This window comes from Leucoraja erinacea, chromosome 9 (assembly GCF_028641065.1).
Source record: "Leucoraja erinacea ecotype New England chromosome 9, Leri_hhj_1, whole genome shotgun sequence".
Lineage (NCBI taxonomy): Eukaryota > Metazoa > Chordata > Chondrichthyes > Rajiformes > Rajidae > Leucoraja > Leucoraja erinaceus.
This window is the reverse complement of record NC_073385.1, coordinates 62,340,305-62,362,383: the sequence shown is the minus strand read 5'-3', so window position 1 is coordinate 62,362,383 and position 22,079 is coordinate 62,340,305. Positions and strand designations below refer to the sequence as shown.

The 22,079-nt window shown below is 45.6% G+C and overlaps 1 protein-coding gene across 1 annotated transcript in view; it reads left to right on the top strand.

Annotated features, from left to right (window-relative positions):
• mapkbp1 (mitogen-activated protein kinase binding protein 1) overlaps positions 1–22,079 on the top strand; it is a 218,912-nt gene that overhangs the window by 180,489 nt on the left and 16,344 nt on the right. Inside the window, exons 17-26 of the mRNA XM_055640984.1 lie at positions 63–174; positions 2,342–2,405; positions 3,870–3,995; positions 6,347–6,495; positions 8,514–8,578; positions 9,981–10,241; positions 13,567–13,736; positions 15,885–16,027; positions 17,549–17,719; positions 19,642–19,765. Coding sequence (XP_055496959.1) covers positions 63–174; positions 2,342–2,405; positions 3,870–3,995; positions 6,347–6,495; positions 8,514–8,578; positions 9,981–10,241; positions 13,567–13,736; positions 15,885–16,027; positions 17,549–17,719; positions 19,642–19,765 — 1,385 coding nt within the window. The remainder of the gene's footprint in view (positions 1–62; positions 175–2,341; positions 2,406–3,869; positions 3,996–6,346; positions 6,496–8,513; positions 8,579–9,980; positions 10,242–13,566; positions 13,737–15,884; positions 16,028–17,548; positions 17,720–19,641; positions 19,766–22,079) is intronic.

Sequence of the window (22,079 nt, the reverse complement as noted above, 5' to 3'; positions counted from 1 at the left end):
GGTTTGTTTGATCAGAGATCCTGAGTTCAAATAACCAGTGTGGCTCGTCTGTTTGTATCCAGGTTCAGATTGATCCGTCCGGCCTGTATATTGCAACCAGCTGCTCTGATAAGAATCTCTCCATCTTCGACTTTTACTCAGGCGAGTGTGTTGCAACCATGTTTGGACACTCAGGTGAGTTTGCATTGAGGAGGCCACCCTTTTACTGTCCCCGTGTTGACTGCAATTAACATTCAACGCGGGTCGAGACCCTTCTTCAGACTAGAGGGTCTCGACCTAAAATGTCACCTATTCCTTTTCTCCAGAGATGCTGCCTGTCCCGCTGAGTTACTCCAGCATTTTGTGTCTATCTTTAAACCAGCATCTGCAGTTCCTTCCTACACAGAAATAAATAGGCCACTGGTTTCATGGATTCAACATTTAACTGGATCTTTAAGGCACTTTATCTTCCTAAAGTGCACTGAAGGAAACAAATTGCTGCTCACGTTACAAGGAGGATACATTTTTGTTTAATTTTAAAAATTGGATTAAAATATCCCAGGAGATTATTTTGTTGCCTGTGATGCTTCCAAATCTGGTCATACTGTGAAGATTGAAAGCAAGGTCAATGTGAGTCTTGGATTTGTCCAAATGTGTGGGCTGAGATTAATTTGGAAGGACAACTTGACGAATAGATGTAAATAGCACATGGAGACCTAGTTTGGTGGTTGGACTTTGGATTTTGTTCCATCAAAGTCTGATTTACCTAGATTAACTGATAATTTATGTATACTGTATATATTGTTGTTGCTGATGCATCTAATATACTATTAAAGCAACTGAAAGTAAGACTTTAATTGTTTTGGTTCCTCTCTGGTGCACATGAGAAATTATACTCTTGAAGTCTGAGAAAAGAATGAAGCTATGAATTATTTTAATGTTCTGGATTGCACTGCCTAAAGACAATAGACAATAGACAATAGGTGCCATGAGAGAGGGCAGATTCAACACCATTTTTGCAAAAGGGACCCATTTACACATTAAAGTATAAAATAGAGAGAGCAAAGATTGTTGAGATTAATGGGATAGCTCTTCGAAAATCTCTTTGCAAGCCTGATGAACTGATTAGTTTCTGTGTGATATTTATGATTCGACCATGAAATACCAAGTCTTTTATTTTTATATGTTTTGTTTTGTTATATGTTATTTTTAACAGTTTGCGGATAGGGTAAATTTTATGGTGTAACTCCCATCTACCTCATCAGAGTCCAACAATCTTGAATCGGATTTTATCAGACTTTATCTTGCACTAAATGTTGTACCCTTTATGCTCTATCTGTACATTGTAGACAGCTTGATTGTAATCAGATATAGTCTTCCTTGACTGGATAGCATGCAACAAAAAGCTTTTCACTGTACATCGGTACATGTGACAATAATAGACTAAACTAACTAACTAAGCTCAATGACAGCCATCCTCTGGGACCAATTGCTTGTTCATCATATGTTGATTTATTGTTTTCATAACTTCTACATTGGAAACTAATCTAGTTTCTGGCCCTGGTTCCAATTTTCACCACTGTATGAATGTCTAATTTACAGTAATTGAAGGGTTTTGCAGGTGGGAGGCACCTACATATTAAAATCTGTAATCCTTTGATCTAATTAACAAAGGTGCTGGATAAACTTGTCTGAAGAAGGGTCTCGCCGCAAAACATCACCCATTCCTTCTCTCCAGAGATGCTGCCAGAGAACTCTCACCGACGAGAGTTCAGCAACATCCTCTCTCACTGCTCCCCCCTCTGTGCCTCCAGAGATGCTGCCTGTCCCGCTGAGTTACTCCAGCATTCTGTGTCAATCTTTGCTGGATAAACTACATTGACCCATTGTGAACTACTATCTACCTCTTTGATGACCCCCGGACTATCCTTGATTGGGCTTTGCTGGCGTTACCTTGCACTCAACATTATTCCCTTATCGTGTATCTATTCACTGCGATGGCTGGATTGTAATCATGTATTGTCTTTCCGCTGACTGGATAGCACGCAACAAAAGCTTTTCACTGTACCTCGGTACACGTGACAATAAACTAAACTGAACTGAACATTATGGTCAAGGCACAGGCATGAGTGTGCCTTCTACTCTGTGACAGTTAATCTGTACTGGCCACTGTACAACCCTATTATCCCTATTAATAAAAGTAATGCTTCTGATCAAGATAAACCTTGTGATTCAGTATTAGTCGCAGAGACATTCAGTAAACCACGTTGATCATAGTTGTCCCACAAGCCCATATCTTTTGGTTTGGCTCTCACTAACTTACCTTGGTTTCTACAACAAATATGTTGGTTTTTCTCCCCAGAGGTTGTGACAGGAATGAAGTTCACCAATGACTGTAAACATCTGATCTCCGTGTCAGGTGACAGGTATGTTCTTTCTCTCCGTGTTACACTGTTGTTCGTGACGCACCCTTCCTAATTAATTGTGGGCCCTCTCTTCCCTCCACCCCCTCACTCCATCTCTTTCTTCTGGCAAAGCAAACACTGCCGATGTTAGACGTCTACAGGAAAGCACAGAAAGTGCCACAAACGATGTCCTGGTTGGGCAGCACATGGACTGAGCATCATTGACGTCTCCGGGCAATTTACCTTTCAGTCTGCTGTGCTGAATCAGCCAGTCAGGCCGTCTGTATAGGGCGTAAAACAAAATGATCCTGAAAAAATAAAAATACAAAATGCTGGATATACTGGGGCAGCAAATACAGAGGGAGAGAGTTGAAGTATCATGTCCATAATCTTTCATCAGAACAGGGTCTGAAATGTTAACATTAACCTGCTTCCCTATCCAAAGTCCCATTGAGTATCTCCAGCGTATTCTGTTTTATTACATTGCATGCCTCTTTATGTCTTTCACCGACTGCTTTCCTGTTTCTGCCCTAAAAATGCTTTCTTTTTTCTCTTTCTTTATTCCTCTCCCTCTACCGCTCTGTCTCAACTACTCTCCCTTTCCTCTCTCTCATCCCCGTCTCTATTTTACCACTGATGCAGCCTACGTCTCATTCCCCCTCTCTGTCTCTCTTCTCTTCTTCCTCCTCTCCACTTCTCCTATCATCCCTTCTTCCTTCCCATCTCTAATCTTGTCTTTCACATTTTTCTCTCATTATCCCACCCCGCTTCCCTTTCTTTCCTCACTGCTCTTCCCTCTCTTCCCTTTCTGACCTCTTCCCCTTCTCTCCACTCTCTTTTCCTCTCTTTCTTGATTCTCTTTTCTCTCTCCTTCCTGTCTCTCCACTTTCCTTATTCTTCTCTTTCCACATTCTCCCCTTTCTCTCTTCCCTTTCTACCCGTTCCTTCTGCCCTCTCTTTCCTCTTGCCATCTACCCACCCCAACTCTCCCTCTCCCTCTCTCCCTCTCTCCCTCTCCAATTTTCTCTTCCCTCTCTTTCTTCCCCACTTCCCTTTCTCTCCCCTTCCATATTTCCCTTTCATCTCCCTCTTCTTCCCAAACTCTCCTCTTCCCTTTCTCCACTCTTCCTCCCTTTTGTCCCTCTCTTTCCTCTCCCCTTTCCATTCCCTTCTCTTTCTTCTCGCCTCTTTTCTCTATCTCTCTTCCCTCCCTCCCAACTTCCCTCTCTACCTGCTCCTCTTCACATCTCTTCAACTCTCCCCTTCCCCTCTCTCTGTCCCTCCTCCCTCCCCCCCCTCTTAATACTCCACAAACAAGCCAGTGAGAGCTTGGCTTGTGATGTGAGGGGAATGGAACCTGCACTGTCAGCCAAGTGATATCTTATCTGCAATCGTCCATGGCCCTGCACTCACTTGGTATGGGCTGAGGTTGAAATTCTGGACGGGTGTTATCTGAAAGATGTGACCCTGTGTTGTTCCCTGCAGCTGTATCTTCATCTGGCGGCTAAGCTCAGAACTGACAATTAACATGAGGCAGAGACTGGCCGAGACCAAGCAGAAAGATAAAAAGCAAACCAAGACCCCCCCACGGAAACATTCCACCCCGAGCAGGTATGTGCAACGGCAGTGCATCTTGGGCTACAGGGGAAGGGACCGATAGCTAATTATTAACCCCTGACACTTTTCACCAATTTATAACATGGACTCGTGAGAGTTTCGTCATTTGGCACTATTTCTGACTTCTTCCCAAAATGTGATTCATCATCCTGTGCTGTTTTGTTGCCAATTTTTTGCTGCTCTATGAACGTCCATTTGTTACCATCAGTGCAGGAATGATGAGGAAGTCAAACGAGGCGAGGGTTAGAAAGTGACAGCATGAAGCCACAAGAGACTGGAACCTAGAGTAACAAACAAAGTGCTGGAGGGACAGGCAGCATCTCTGGATAGAGGAATGGGTGACGATTCAGGTTGGGACCCTTCTTCAGCCTCCCTGACCTGCTGAGTTACTCCAGCATCTTGTGGTAGTCTGAAGAGGGTGAACATGAATGTCAGACTAAAGTAATCTCCTCCATGCTAGTGCATGGTCCAAATCCCACCATTCCTTGCATATCCATGTGCCCATCTAAAAGCCTCTTAAATGCCTCTATCTTATCTGCCTCCATATCTCTGGAGTGACTCTCAGTCTGAAGAATGGTCTCGGCACGAAACGTCACCCATTCCTTCTCTCCAGAGATGCTGCCTGTCCCGCTGTGTTACTCCAGCATTTTATGTCTATCTTCGGTGTAAATCAGCATCTGCAGTTCCAAACTGCTGGAGGACCTCAGTAACGTCTGTGGAGGGAGATGGGCAGTGTGTGTTTCAGCCCAGGGAAGGGTCCTGGCTGAAACACTGACAGTCCATGTCCCTCCAATCCCTTTCCATTTTGCCTGACTTTGTGTTTGTGAATTCATGGGTGGCACAGTGGTTAGTCACAGCTCCGGCAACTCGAGTACGACCCTGAGCTCTGGTGCTGCCTGTGTGGAGTTTGTATGTTCTACCTCTGATATACAAATTTTCTCCAGGTGACCCAGTTTCCTCCCGCAGCCCAGAGATGTGCAGGTAGGTGATTGACCACAGTAGGCTGCCACTAGTGTGTGTTAACGGCAGGAAGGCTAATGTTTGTCTCAGGACACGTCTGGTTCTGGAAGGTCAGTATGGGTCAAATAAACAAGGAGGGCTCTGCACAGTTGACTACTACCTGAAATAATGACAGGGAAGCATAGCAATCAGCAAGAGTGAACTTATTGCTAAAACTTATATTTCTTGTGCTCTTACATATAAGGACAATAGACAATAGGTGCAGGCATAGGCCATTCAGCCCTTCGAGCCAGCACTGCCATTTAATGTGATCTTGTCTGATCATCCCCAATCAGTACCCCGTTCCTGCCTTCTCCCCATATCCCCTGACTCTGCTATTTTTAAGAGCCCTATCTAGCTCTCTCTTGAAAGCATCCAGAGAACCTGCCTCCACCGCCCTCTGAGGCAGAGAATTCCACAGACTCACCACTCTCTGTGAGAAAAAGTGTTTCCTCGTCTCCGTTCTTTCTCCGAGGGGGGAGGGGGATGTATGGATTGAGCAACGTGTCTCACAAGGAACTGATAATGTGTTGACTTTTGAAGCATAAGAATAATATTTTGTTTTCTCTCTCTGGATTTGACCAGTTTTATGTTACACCACTTGTTTTCATAGCACAGGATTTGAGTATAGGAGCAGGGAGTTTCTACTACAGTTGTACAGGGTCTTGGTGAGACCACACCTGGAGTATTGCGTACAGTTTTGGTCTCCAAATCTGAGGAAGGACATTATTGCCATAGAGGGAGTACAGAGAAGGTTCACCAGACTGATTCCTGGGATGTCAGGACTGTCTTATGAAGAAAGACTGGATAGACTTAGTTTATACTCTCTAGAATTTAGGAGATTGAGAGGGGATCTTATAGAAACTTATAAAATTCTTAAGGGGTTGGACAGGCTAGATGCAGGAAGATTGCTCCCGATGTTGGGGAAGTCCAGGACAAGGGGTCACAGCTTAAGGATAAGGGGGAAATCCGGAACTCTCTGCCACAGAGGGTAGTCGAGGCCAGTTCATTGGCTATATTTAAGAGGGAGTTAGATGTGGCCCTTGTGGCTAAAGGGATCAGAGGGTATGGAGAGAAGGCAGGTACGGGATACTGAGTTGGATGATCAGCCATGATCATATTGAATGGTGGTGCAGGCTCGAAGGGCCGAATGGCCGACTCCTGCACCTAATTTCTATGTTTCTATGTTTTGTCCTAATATGTCACTTGCCTCGCTCCCCTTTCTCTAACTCACTCTACATTTTTCTCTCAAACTGTCTCTTTCACTTTTTCTCTCCATCTCTCTCCCTGTCTGTGAGGGTAATTTATTGCAGATTATATCTGTCCACGTTCCTGTTCCCATTCAGGCAGGCAACGTTCGATGCTGCTGCCCAGACTGCCATGTCCTCTGATAGTGAGAAGGAAGCCGAAGAGGATGTAAATGAGGATGAAGACAGCCATAGTGAAGGTCCAAAGAACGTTTCCCCCAAACGAGGCATCGCAGGTGATGGGAATGGTAGGTCCATGCAGATAGGAGAGAGATTGAGACAAAAACACAGGGTCCATGCTCTCCAGCCCACCCACCAGTTCTTAGTGTCTGTGGTTCATCCTGCATTGTAGAACAAGCTATATATATATATTGCGTAGGAAGGAACTGCAGTTGCTGGTTTAGCACCAAAGAGAGGCACAGAATGCTGCGGTAACTCAGCGGGATTTGCAGCATCTCTGGATAGAAGGAATGGGTGGCTCAGTGATCGTTTCGCTCAGTCCGCCGAAGCATATGCAATCTCCCGCTTGCCAAACACTTTAACTCCCCCTCCCATTCCCACACTGACCTTCCTGTCCTGGGCCTCCTCCACTGTCAGAGTGAGGCCAAATGCAAATTGGAGGAACAGCACCTCATATTTCACTTGGGCAGCTTACACCACAGCGGTATGAATATTGATTTTTCTAACTTCAAGTAATCCTTGCTTTCCTTATCTCTCCGTTCCTCCCCCACCCTAGTTCTCCGACTATTTCACTGTCATCCTGATTAATTTTACTGTTTGTATGCCTCGTTGTCACCTTCCTCTCAGCCAACGATGAACCATTCTACATTTCCTTGATCATTGTCTGCTTTGATCTGTCGTTTTCACACCTTACCATTCCATATCTAGTTTCCCTCTCCCAAAACTCTCAGTCTGAAGAAGGGTCTCGACTGGAAACGTCACCCATTCGTTCTCCCCAGAGATGCTGCCCGTCCCGCTGAGTTACTCCAGCATTTTGTGTCTACCTTCGATTTAAACCAGCATCTGCAGTTCTTTCCTACACATTCTGGAAATCTGCAGATCCTTTGGCTACTTGTAAGGTACAGAACCCGAGAGGATGACCACTGTCTCATACGTCACCAAAGAAAGCATTAATTGTAGGCAATGATATTGCTTTCTGGATTGCTGTACAGTCTGCTACAGGTCACGGGTAACAAACGGGTTCCATTTTACAGACGTCCATAATTTTACACACGTCCACACAAAAATCACTCAACATCGCAACCTTACCTCCATACTAACATACACAAGGCACTAAAAGCACATAAGGCTGATGGGAAAGAGCAATTACTAAATATGGAAAGAGAGAGAGAGACAGCTCTGCCATTTGTGGGATTGACCAAGTTAATGAATGTTAGAATTTTTAATTTAATAATATTCTGGGAGCTCGTTTATATGTAGGGTCCAGTCCATAAAGTAGGCATTGATTCCCCAAGGACTACCCATGTAGCATTGATATATTGATCCACCTGAGAATCTGTTACGCAGCAGAATTGTAAGTACTGCTGACAGGTAATTGTGGTCAAATATCCACCAAGCTTAGTACCGCAAGAGTGGAAAGTATTGTTCTACAAAATGGCACGGTGTTGGTATAAGAATTGCTCCAAATCTGTAACACAAGTCAACTAACGATCTCATTAATGGTGTACAATGGGTGTCAACACTGTACCATTGGTGGTGCTGTACAATGGAGATCCAACATTGTAGCATTAGTGGTGCTGTCCAGTTGCACAGAGTCTCTTGCTCAGAGTAGGTGAATCGAGGACCAGAGGACATAGGTTTAAGGTGAAGGGGAAAATATTCAATAGGAATCTGAAGGGGTAACATTTTCACACAAAGAGTGGTGGGTGTATGGAACAAGCTGCCAGAGGAGGTAGTTGAGGCTGGGACTATCCCAACGTTTAAGAAAAAGTTAGGCAGATACATGGATAGGACAGGGGGGATATGGACCAAATGCGGGCAGGTGGGACTAGTGTAGCTGGGATATGTTGGCTGGTGTGGACAAGTTGGGCAAAAGGGCCTGTTTCCACACTGTCATTCCATGACTCTAAAGCTAAGATCTCAATTGGAATCTTCCGCTAAACTTCAGGACTGCTTCAAGTAAACTAATGGAGATGACTGTTGAAGGTCTGCAGCGTGCTTGTGTGGTGACCACTTCGAGAAAGTCTAATGTTGCCTTTGGGCACAATTTGACGGAATGCTTGATGCCGTTCTTTGTTCATTCCAGATATCTCCACAGGCAAGCAATACAGTGGGAGTGTGAGGAGTCTGTACCACTGGGACAATGGGAAGGTAAGGTCGGATGTTGACTTCAAACACTGCCGCAGATTCAGCTGAAAGACCCGTTATACATTGTGCAAGTAGCTCTCAAACTGTGACTAGAATCTTTCACCCTCATTGGGTAGTCATATTTGCTGCAGGCTTCTCCAGGAATGTTTTACATGTTATCAGGAGGAATCTTAACATGAGGATTGGAACTTTTACGTTTTAGATATCCGATGCGCATTGAGTGTCGCCAGGTATGGAATCAAGGGCGGCACAGTGGTGCAGCTTATAGAGTTGTTGCAACACAGCTTGTGTTCAGTTCTGCGCACCATGCTATAGGAAAGATATTGTCACACTTGAAAGGGTTCAGAAAAGATTCACGAGGATGTTGCCAGGACTAGAGGGTGTGAGCTACAGGGAGAGGTTGAGTAGGCTGGGTCTTTATTCCATGGAGCGCAGGAGGATGAGGGGCGATCTTATAGAGGTGTACAAAATCATGAGAGGAATAGATTGGGTAGATGCACAGAGTCTTTTACCCAGAGTAGGGGAATCGAGGACCAGAGGACATAGGTTCAGGGTGAAGGGGAAAAGATTTAATAGAAATCTGAGAGGTAACTTTTTCACACAAAGTTGGTGGTGGGTGTATGGAACAAGCTGCCAGAGCTGAGGCTGGGACTATGCCATCGTTTAAGAAACAGTTGGACAGGTACATGGATAGGACAGGTTTGGTGGGTTATGGACCAAACACAGGCAAGTGGGATTGGGGTAGCTGGGACATTGTTGGCCGGTGTGAGCGAGTTGGGCCGAAGGGCCTGTTTCCACACTGTATCATTCTATGACTCTATGATAGCTCTAGCAATCCAAGTTCTATCCTGACCTCGGGTGCTGCCTGCGTGGAGAATTTGAACGTTTTATCTTCCATCACATCCAAGCGGAGGTTCTGTTGCATCTGGCCGGTAATCGATAAGAGCAGGAGCAGATGCTGGCGGTCCGCTGCAAGGGCCGCACACACCACCCTGGTCAGGACACAGGTCTGAATCCCACATCTCAATGCTGAGGGGCCACATCATCTGCTCCAGACCTGCCCCATGGACTGCCTCTTCTCACTGAGCCTTGGGGTGATTTACAGCAAGAGGAGCATCAGTGGGAAGCAGGGGAGCCACCCTTGATATCCAGATGCACTCAGTGTACATTAGATGTCTAAAAGATACAAGGCAAGGCACCAGGCTCCTGGCACAACACTCTACACACATTCCTATGGATAAACTATCCTGTTTAGAGCTGATTCTGTCAGCGTTCTTGTTCCGGCGATGAATCCTGAGTGCTCGGCGAGACGCCATTGTGATTATTGTGTTGAAGTGATGCTATCTGTTGCTGGCCGCTGGCTTCCATTGCTGATGTTAACTTTTGCTTCCCCCCACCGGTACAGACAGATGACGTGTCGAAGGGACTGGATTCGGTCATCGACCATGCCCCCCGTCCCCGGGGCCGCTGGTCTCATCGTATGAACAACCTGGACCTGAGCGTGAAGTCGATGCTCGACCTGCGGCACCTGGACTCCTTCTCCCACTCCCCGTCCATGGACTCCATCTCGCAGGCCAGGGCCCTGCTGCCCAGGGCTATCGTGAGTGGCGCACCCACTGAACAAGAGCACAGGCTGAGGGTCAGCATAGAAACACTGCTGAGCGATGTGAGTCTTTGGCCCAACACATCCGGTCTGACACTTTGAAGACTTGTCCAGCTACCCTCCCCTCCCCTCCCCATCGCCTGCTTCCTTCCCTGGCATGTTTCCTCCACACTTTCAAGCTCTCCAGATCGTAACTCCTCCCTGCCGTCTAAATAAAATCTCCATGTCAACTATCTCTTACTATCCCTTTGCCCCACCCCTATCTCTCTTTACCAACTTTCTATCCCTTCCTTACCCCATCAGTTTGAAGAATGGTCCAAACTAGAAACTTTGTCCATCCATTGCCTCCACAGATGTTGCGTGATCCATTCAGGTTCCTCCAGCACTTTGTTTTCTTCTCAGTTTTCCAGCATCTGCAATTCCTTGCGTCTCCTTAACCTCAGCTTCTAATTTATTTCCCACAGTTCACTGGCTCTTCTTCCAGTGGTAGAAGTATTCAGATTATTTACAATATTTTGCAGTGGCACAGTGGCACAGCGGTAGAGTTGCTGCCGTGCAGTGCCAATGACCCAGGTTCCATCCTGACAATGGGTGCTGTCTGTACGGAGTTTTCCATTCTCCCCGTGATCTGCATGGGTTTTCTCCGAGATCTTCGGTTTCCTTCCACATTCAAAAGACATACCGGTTTGTAGGTTGATTGACTTGGTATAAATGTAAATTGTCCCTAGTGTGTGTAGGATAGTGTTAGTGTGTAAGAATCACTGGTCAGTGTGGACTTGTTGCGAAGGGCCTGTTTCCACACTGTATCTCTAAACTAAACTAAACTAATTTTGATCACCGCTTCGAAGTATCAAATAGCCTTCGCTGCTCCACGCAGAACAATTGTAGTCTCAATGTATCCAAAGTCTCCCATTGTAGTGAATGTTTTCTGCAACATTTCCAAAGGCTTGATGTCCTAAAGTTTGCTGTGCAGAATGTGCTAGCTGGGGCCTAATTAATGATTTATAAGGAATAATTGAGTCATAAAGTGATACAGTATGGAAACAGGCCCTTTGGCCCAGCTTGCCCACACCAGCCAACATGTCCCAGCTACACTAGTCCCACTTTCCCTCATTTGGTCCATATCCCTCCAAACCTGTACCTGTCCAACTTTTTCTTAAACATTGGGATAGTCCCTGCCTCAACTACCTCCTCTCACAGCTTGTTCCAAACACCAACCACCCTTTGTATGAAAATGTTACCCCTCAGATTCCTATTGAATCTTTTCCCATTCACCTTAAACCTATATCCTCTGGTCTTCGATTCACCTACTCTGGGCAAGAGACTGTTCATCTACCCGATCGATTCCTCTTATGATTTTATACACCTCTATGAGATCACCCCTCATCCTTCTGCGCTCCAAGGAATAGAGAGTCCCAGCCTACTCAACCTCTCCCTATAGTTCGGACCCTCTAGTCCTGGCAACATTCTTCTCCTAACCCTTTCCAGCTTGACAATATCTTTCCTATAACCCGGTGCCCGGAACTGAAGACAATACTCTAAATGCGGCCTCACCAACGTCTTATACAACTGCAGCATGACCTCCAAACTTCTGTACTCAATACTCTGGCTGATGAAGGCCAATGTGCCAAGAGCCTTTTTGACCACCTGTGTCTCCATCTTCAAGGAACAATGCACTCCTAGATCCCTCTGCTCTACAACACTCCCCGGAACCCTGCTATGTCTAAGCTTAGCTTCCCTGCTTTTCCACTTAATGTCTCTGCTTTGCAAGCCAAGGATTGTAAAAGGCAATGCAAATGTAATGATTTAAATGGCAAAGGACAGTATGATAGGCCTTGCTGCTGTGAATGATAGGACATGCCACCAGAGATACTTTGCCACCTTCTATACAACAGCACAGCTTACAACCCAATGGAATAAACATTGAATTTACCAATTTCAGAAATCTATTTCTCCACACCTGTCTGCAGTTAGTGCTACTGCCTCACTGCTCCGGGGACTAGAATTCTTTTTTTTTTTTTTTTTTTTTTTTCGAAGTACAGTAAATTACAGTAGTACAAGCCACATATATTATATTACATTTATTGTACCCCTTCATTTTTTAAGCTTTAAGGAAAGATAGAAATAAAGAAAGTAGAGAAAGTGAGGGAACGTTGTGTTAGTCGAGGACTAGAATCCAATCCTGACCTTGGGTGCAGTGTGAAAAAAGCTCACTGGTTCTCTGCGTGACCGTGGGATTCCTCCTGGTGTGATGGTTGGTTAATCGGTTCCTTAAAATTACCCCTGTGTAGAAGGAACCAGAGGTGAGTGGATGAGGACAAATGAGAGAGAATAAATATCAACGATATGGTGAAATGAGGAGAGGGGGAATGAGACTGATGGGAGCCAGCATGGACGATGGGTCCCCTGTGGTGTAGACATATCCTCTGTCTGCCTATTCACCAGCTGGCAATATCGCTTGTACTTTCGCTATGTTTCTGATTTTTGAATCAACTGTGAAATAATCCATGAGGATTTTTAGCGGCCGAACAACTCTGCTCCTCTAGCCACTCGTTCATTTACCCCTGCCAGCTCTCCATATCTCTATTCTCACTAACACCCAAATATTAACCGCTTCCCTCTGCAATCCCTCTACAATCTTCATTTCTCTGCTCTTTGCTGCCGTTGCTCTTAAACTAGGTGTAATACTGTGTTGTACTGTGCTCCCTGCTCAGAGGGGCTGTGTGTATGTAGCCTCCTGTTTATTTGTGCCTCAAAAAGGCAGCCAGCATCATCAGAGATCCACACTACCCTGGCCACACTCTCATTTCACTCCTGCCATTGGGAAGAAAGTACAGGAGCCTGAAAACTGTAACGTCCAGGTTCAGGAACAGCTTCTTCCCAAGTTATTTGGCTATTAAGCACTACGACCTCAAATAAGCTCTAGACTATTATTGTTATTGCACTATTATTGCTTGTTTTTCTGTGTGTGCGCATTTGTGCTTGTATAATATATATATATATATATATAATATATATGTGTGTATATATACATGCACTGAACTTTTTTTTCTCTCGTTTATTATATTGTTTACAGTGTACTATGTTTACATATTCTGTTGTGCTGCAGCAAGTGAGAATTTCATTGTTCTATCTGGGACACATGACAATAAAACACTCTTGACTCTTGACTATTATAAAGCAAATTGTTCATCATCAGTTAAGATTTTTTGACCAGGACTCAAACGACATGTCCATTACCATCTCCCCTTTATCTATAATCAATGATTTAATCTCTTTTTTTTAAAGTGTTTTATGGGTTTGCTTAGGATAGGATGGGTTTGCTTAAGATTAATTCCTAGATATCTCCCTTTTGGCTCACGGGCTGTTTCATTTATTTGTCCAACAGATTGAGGAGCAAGAGTTTGCGCACAATCAAAGCTCTTCCTTTGTCGCGCCCAGCAGCACCACGCTGCCATTGTGTGAGGATGGAATATTCACCCAGGAGCTAGAGACACCTGAGGTTGAAGAGTGTGTCATTTATCCAGTACACACTGAGAGTGCTGTTGAGGTTGAGAGGTGAGCGGTGGTGCTTGTTCAAGATCCAGGCCTGTTTCCAATGTGGCGGAATCAGGAGCATGTTAATTAACCTCAGTTTGGAGATACAAGGAAATAATTATTTTTTATCTGAGATATCAACGTGTGGGGATAGCACGCTGTCGGCCTACTGAGCTAACCACCAAGCATCCATCGTCCCTTATCCTTCATCAATCCCATTTCATTCTGCTCACATTCCCATCAACTACCCTGAGATTCTCCCACTCAGCAGCACATCACAGCAAAGAATTTCACTGTGCCTTCTCACATGACAATAAAGTATTCCATCTGAGACAATTTACAGTGGCCAGTTATCCTAACAACCTCCTTCCACATTGTACATACAGTTACCTTTAACCAAAATAAAATTCTCTATCACGAGACCAGTTCAGATCAATAGTTGCAGCCCATCTGCTTCATTTCACGTTTGTAGATAGAAACATAGAAAATAGGTGCAGGAGGAGGCCATTCAGCCCTTCAAGCCAGCACCGCCATCAATTGTGATCATGGCTGATCGTCCCCAATCAATAACCCGTGCCTGCCTTCTCCCCACATCCCTTGATTCCACTAGCCCCTAGAGCTCTATCTAACACTCTCTTAAATCCATCCAGTGATTTGGCCTCCACTGCCCTTGATCACCAACCTTGTTGTGGGTGTTTGGTTGCTGAAGGAATCTAGGAATATCAGGACAGGAGTTAAGATTCGGTGAAAGTTCTTCAGTTATATTATATGATGGGTGGGCTGTGTGGCCTATATTTTGCCTCTCTAAATTTAGTTGTGGCATTATGGCATCTTATGATCATAAGGTCATAAGTGATAGGAGCAGAATTAGGCCATTCGGCCCATCAAATGTACTCTGCCATTCAATCATGGCTGATCTATCTCTCCCTCCTAACCCCATTCTCCTGCCTTCTCCCCATACCTTCTGACATCTGTACTAATCAAGAATCTATCTACTGTATCTCTGCCTTAAATATATCCATTGACTTGGCCTCCATAGCCTTCTGTGGCAAAGAATTACGCAGATTCACCACCCTCTAATTAAAAAAAATTCCTCCTCATCTCCTTCCTAAAGGAACTTCTTTTAATTCTGAGGCTATGACCTCTAGTCCTAGACTCTCCCTCTAGTAGATACATCCTCTCCACATCCACTCTATCCAAGCCTTGAGCTAGTCTGTACATTTTAATGGGGTCCCCCCTCATTCATCTAAACTCCAGCAAGTACAGGCCCGGTGCCGACAAACACTCCAGCTGTTCCTTAAATTAATTAAGGATGGGTTATTGGAAATCAGTGAGCAGTGGAGCCCATGGACATTAATGAAATTCTTTTAGATTTTACTTGCAGTGTTCATCAACCACAGTTACTTGGCAAGGTCCCTTTAACAACATCCCCCAAACTGGTGACCTTCATCTGCTGAAAGGACAAGGGCTGCAGCTGCAGGGAAATAACTTGGACTAAGTTCCCTTTCAAGTTATATACTGTCCGGAGTTGGACATATATTTCAATTTTGAGGAAGGGCCCCGACCCAAATCTTCACAGGTTTCCAGCTTCTGCAGTTCCTTGTAGTTCCTTGTTGGCATGGATGAGTTGGGCCGAATGGCCTGCTTCCATGTTCTATAACTCTTGCGACTCATTCACTTCTTAATTCCTCCCATCTGGGAGAGTGTGGGAGGGTCTTCACTGCACAGGCAATGGTGATTCAAGACAATGCCTCGCTACCATCTTCTCAAGGGCAATTCAGGATGGGATATAAATGCTGACCTTGCCAGTGACATCCTCCTGCTGTAAATAAATTCCAAACAGACAAAACAATTCCTTTCGACTCGACACAAAGTGCTGGAGTTACTCAGCAGAACAGAAAACATCTCAGGAGTAACTCTCACTCGGAAGAAGGGTCTCGACCCAAAACTTCATCCATTCCTTCTCTCCAGAGATGCTGCCTGTCCCGCTGAGTTACTCCAGCATTTTTTGTCTATCTTTGGTGTAAACCAGCATCTGCAGTTCCTTCCTACTACACATCCTCCTTTCTACTGAAGATGCGTTATGTAACTAACCCAGCAATGTATACCATAGCACTTTGAATCCCTGCATTCTTGGCATGTAAATTCTTCATTTCCCCCTCCTGCCAGCGAGTACCAGGTGAAGGAGCTGCAGAAGGGGATGCAGGAGAAGGGTTACGTCCACAGCCTGGTGGAGAAACAGAGCCCGGACAGCGCCTGTTCCCTGGATTATTCCAGCAGCCACTTCTCCAGCCCGGAACATCCACATGAAGGTTGGAGTTCAGCCTACATTTTCAACCCATACTCATTACTAACTGCAGGGGGGAATGTTTGTTTTTTCCCCAGTGAGTCGTGGGTTATATCTAATTGCGGAACGCAAGGGATGATGATGTCTACTTGGTCCATCTGATGTAATGCAGTTCTGTCCATATGACCCTCCCATATCCAAAATCCTCTACCTTTTGTCCTTGTGTGTTTATTTGGCTACCCTTTAATGGTGGCCACGGAGTTCATGGACAACTGGTGAACATTCCACCCCCCCCCCCCCCCCCCCTGTTAGCACAGTGCGTGGAGCAGCACTTTCCTCAACACTGCACTTCCAAGTCGCAAAATACTGCAGATTACTGCCAAAAGTCAAAGAAGGGACAATAAAGTGGTCAGCCAGTCAGGCAAACCTGGCAAAGGGTAGACTAACGATTCAGGTTGGTGTCTGCTTCCATCTACATCAGCTTCACACCTTACCCTTCCTTATCTCTGTGCCTCCTTCTCTCCTGACTCTCAGTCTGAAGAAAGGGTCTCAACCCGAAGCGTCACCCATTCCTTCCATGCAGAGATGCTGCCTGTCCCGCTGAGTTACTCCAGCATTTAGTGTCGGTCTTCAGCTTCTAGTCAGGCTGTGGAGAACTCTGCTTGGATAGGACGTGGAACCAGATCCCTTGAGTGTGATGTGTAGGAAGGAACTGCAGATGCTGGAGGATAAACTGAGAATTGACACAAAATGCTGGATAAACTCAGCGGGATAGTTAGCATCTCTGGAGAGAAGGAATGGGTGACATTTCGGGTTGAGACCCTTCTTCAGACCCTTAAGTGCGATGATTTGTTGGAATTATATGGGAACAGTTTAATAGCAGGTCCTTAGTCGCAAGCATGAGATGTTGATTTGTACATCTGAAAAGTCCAATGGAGCCTGTTCTGAAGATGGGATTGGTGTTGTGGCCCCCTGCAGACAGAGGCATGCCTACACATAGGCTTTATGGTGGCTATCTGTAGTACCCAAGGAGGAAGGACCTGTGGAGGCCCCCATTGGAAGTCCTGGCTTTCTTAGTCTCTATCCCTGGCTACAGGAATGCAAGGACCTGTGACCAGATCCAGGTTAAAACATAAAGGGCCTGTCCCATGAGCATGCGACTGCATGCGGCAAGCACGACCTAACGTGGTCGCTTGAGCCGTACGGCCTCGCGGGGCCGGTCCCACTTCGATTGCCGAAGCCGTGTGGAGTTGTGCGGAGCTGGTCCCGACATCGCGCGGGGCTCCGAAAAACTGACCGTGTTCAAAAATTCCACGCAGCAACGGCCTACCGGCCCGCAGCCGCCTCGACGGACTGCGCAGCATCTTGACGCCGTACGCAGCGTCTTGACGCCGTACGTCATGCGCGAATTTCCCGCGGACTTCGCTCAAACTTCACGTCACTCACTCGACTTCCGCGCCGCCCCCGCTTCCAGTTTGGTCGCGCTTGCCGCATGCAGGTCGCATGCTCGTGGGACAGGCCCTTAACTTTTGTATTACTGTGACAGATTCCGAATGTACGGAGCCTCTGAGTGTGGATGGGATCTCCTCCGACATGGAAGAGGAAGAGGATGAGCTCAGCAGGAACTTCCAACGGGACACAATTGTGCCCAGAACCCCGGATCAGGAAAAGTTCCTGAAGCAGTATTTCGGGACCCTGGCTGATGAGGGTGTTGGAGGTAAGATCAGAGTGTGTTTATGACATTTATAGTCTGCAGAGTTGGACTTCTTGGATGTAGTCGTGGAGCCATAGAGCCGTACAGCCCTTTGGCCTACTGAGTCTGCCCCTATCATCATCTACAGCGGTAGAGCTGTTGCATCACAGCACTAGAGACCGGGGTTCGATCCTGACTACGGGTTCTGTTTGTGTGGAGTTTGCACGTTCTCCCTGTGACCGCGTGGATTTTCTCCAGGTGCTCCGGTTTCCTCCCACGTTCCAAAGACGTACGGGGTTTGTAGAATACTTGGCTTCTGTAAATTGCCCTGAGTGTGTAGGATGCGAAAGTGGAATAACATGGAAATACTGTGCAGGTGATCAATAGTCTTGGCTCCATGGGCCGAAGAACCTGTTTCATAGAAACATAGAAAATAGGTGCAGGAGGAGGCCATTCAGCCCTTCCATGCTATATCTCTCTAAACTCTCCAATTATACATTAATCCCCTTTTTTTTTCAATTCAACCATCAACCACCCATTTAATCCCAATCTTATATTCAGCCCAAACAACGTACTGGACCATCTAAATATAGTTGGCTTCTTGCTCAGGATGTAACGACATTCCAAGAAGTACAAAACTTTTTCTGTTTAGTGTTCCTCATTCCACCATCCTCCTGAAACACTCTCTTTCCAAATGCCTACTCTTGGATATTCAGGCAGTTTTTACCTTTCTTCATTTATCATGTGAGTCTCATTGTTGCCTCAGTGCTATTTTTATACTTTCCTCGTTCATGTTCTGTGATAGTTCTCTATGGATCTCCAGTTTTCCGATGATAGCACCCATTCTTCACGTGTACATTCAAAGTGAACAATGACAGCCAAGGACTCATTAACCAGAGTAGAACTTCTAACTGTGACAAACCTGTACCTGTAGGCTTTAGAGATACAGCGTGGAATGCAGGTCCTTCGGCCCACCGAGTCCAGGCCGACCAGTGTTCATCCCGTACACTAACACCATAACACACTAGGGACAATTTACAATTTACAGAAGCCAAATAACCTACAAACCTGTTTGTCTTTGGAATGTGGGAGCAAACCAGAGCACCTGGAGAAAACCCACGTGGTCGCAGAGAGAATGTACAAACTCTGTATAGACAGCACCCGTAGTCATGGTCGAACTAGGGTCTCTGGCCCTGCAAGGCAGCAACTGTACTGCTATGCCTCTATGCCGACCTCATTTAAGATTGCCATGTGTTAATAGTTGCTTGATACCCCTGGAGTCATACAGCACAGAAACAGGCCCTGCGGCCCACCAAATCCATGGCAGATGTCAAAAACCCATTGTTGCGAATCCATAGCTAATCCCACTTTAGTTCCTACACATTCCCATCGAATCCTCCCAGATGCTATTCTTCGCCCGTACATCAGGGGCAGTTTGCAGTCTCCAGTTAGCTTGCACGTCTTTGGGATGTGGGAGGAAACCAAAGCACCAAGAGGAAGGAAACCCATCCAGTCACAGGGAGAATGTACAAACTTCACACAGACTGCACCTGAGATCAAGATTAGATCCGGTTTGGAGGAGCAAGGAGGATTCAGCTGTACCAGCCGTACTACAGTGTTGCCCCAAAGTGATCAGAACCAGTTCACAGTATCCTAGCCAGCATTCACCCCTCAATGAAAATCACCGAGAACAGTCTCATCATTCCTATGCATCTGTTGTGGAAGCCTGATGTGTTTGATTAGACCATATATTTCCTACATGAGTGTCTGTATTTCCTGCTTGAGATATATTCTTTGGATGTAAAGTGATTTGGATGGGACATAGAAAGTGCCAGGTGAATGCATCTTTCTGCTCCTATTCAGATGGGTACCCTTATATTTCCTTTTGCACTGGTAACCCTCTCCCCATAATCCTCCATTTTAATAATGTGTGCATTATACTGCAGTGAAAGCAGACAACCAGCTGGAGAACCCAAAGTCAACATCCATGAGAGACACCGAAGAGCTGCTAAACCCTCGGCTCAGCATTTCCGCGAGGTTCCTCTCTCGATCATTAACATCCAGTTTCAGGTGAGTCGAGGTCAATTGTCATGCATGGTGGACCATATATTGTGAGTCAATATGTTTAGGGAGCTTTTGTCCCTACGGACTGGAGGGTGTGGCTGCATAAGTGGAGTGTGGTTTTATATTTCCCCACCACCTCAGCGGGCAGCAGATATAGAATAGTATAGGCTCTGTGGGCAACGTGCCACCCAAAACCAACAGGTTGATAGACAGACAGATTCCATTTATACCTCATGCAGCCTCGGCAAGGCCAGCAGCATAATCAAGGATGAGTCGCACCCTGGCCACTCCCTCGTCTCCCCTCTCCCATCAGGCAAAAGGAATAGAAGTGTGAAAACACACACCTCCAGATTCAGGGACAGTTTCTTCCCAGCTGTTATCAGGCAACTGAATCATCCTACCACAACCAGAGAGCAGCGCTGAACTACTATCTACCTCTTTGATGTCCCTTGGACTATTCTTGATTGGACTTTGCTGGATTTATCTTGCACACAACGTTATACCCTTATCATCTATCGAAGATTGCGAGGAACCTATATATTAAAATCTGTAATCCTTTGATCTAATTAACAAAGGTGCTGGTTAAACCAGAATCTGAAGAAGCGTCTCGACCCAAAACGTCACCCATTCCTTCTATCCAGAGTCTTAATTCTCCGTGTTTGGCCAAATTTGCTTTGATGTGAATGTCTGGGATGTTTCACTATGACAGATGAGCAATGCAAATAAAGGTCTGATGTGCCAATTTCAGCAAAAGATAACAAGATGAATCACTCACTTTTGCTTGGGCAGCTTACAACCCAGGGGTCCTGTACGAGTATTGATTTCTCTAACTTCAAGTAACCCCTGCATTCCCCCTCTCTCCATCCCTCTCCCACCCAAGTCTTTAGTCTTTAGTTTTCACCTAGCTACAGCTAACAATGACCTGTTTCCTGCATCATTCATACTTTTTTGCATATCTTTAATTCATTTGTTCAATTTCTCCCTACATCATCGTCCATATCTCTCGTTTCCCTTTCCCGTGACTTTCAGTCTGAAGAAGGGTCTCGACCTGAAACGTCACCCATTCCTTCTCTCCAGAGATGCTGCCTGACCCGCTGAGTCACTCCAGCATTTTGTGTCTATCTTCTGAATCACTCACTGATTGAAGTCTTTACTCCTCTGTTTTTAGAGCAGAGAAATTGAAGGTTCCTGTCATCAGCCCAACACAAATTAGGCCCAAAATTGTGCTGGTTTTGAACTTTCTTTCCTCAAGCATTTCATTTACAGATTACTGAATTAAATATTTGGCATTAACCATTTATTTAATAAATTGAATTGACGATGTCTTGATACATTGACGATTGGAGGATTCTTGAACATTGACGAATGCCTCATGGCATTCTCAGCAGCCATTGACAAAGTACCAGGCACTGAACGGTACTAATCCTAAAATGGAGTGAAGAATGCTTGCTTAAGATGAGGCTTAATATGTGCACAGTGTAACTGACCATCAACCCAAATTAAACTTTCACTTTGATTAGTAAGACAAAGATGACCAAAATGGTTGAAGCAGAGCAGTTCCTAGTTCAGAGTGAAGTTTTGAAAGTCCTCTATATTTCTGCCAGAGCTAAAGAGCTTCCCATCTGTTGGAATTCAAAGATAACACCTCCCAAGCCGGAGGTGCAGCGGTAGAGTTGCGGCCTTGCAACGCCAGAGACCAGGGTTCGATCCTGACCATGGGTGCTGTCTGTAAGGATTTTGTACCTTCTCCATATGACCTACGTGGATTTTCTCCGAGATCTTCGAATTCCTCCCACACTCCAGGTTTGTAGGTTAATTGGCTTGGTGTAAAATATAAAATTGGCCCCAGTGGGTGTAGGATAATGTTAATGTGCGGGAATCGCTGGTCAGTGCGGACTCAGTGGGCCAAAGGGCCTGTATCCGCCCTGTATTGTAAACTAAACTAAAATACGAAGCCATCCCGTGAAGTATTGAGCTATAGCGAACCAGACCTCCAATTGGCAAATGAACACCATCTTCCAGGGCTTCAGAATCTTATACCCAGGAGTTTAATATTTTATTAGAGGGAAGCACAAGAGACTGTGGTTCACCAGAAGCCTAGCAATGCTACAGGACTACAGAACCTATAACCAGGGGTCTAACTGTCTAGGTCAGAAGTAATAGCAGCAGAATTAGGCCATTCGGCCCATCAAGTCTACTCCCCCATTCAATCCTGGCTGATCTATCTCTCCCTCCTAACCCCATTGTCCTGCCTTCTCCCCACAACAATCAAGAATCTGTCCATCTCTGCCTTATAAATATATATTGACGGCCTCCACAG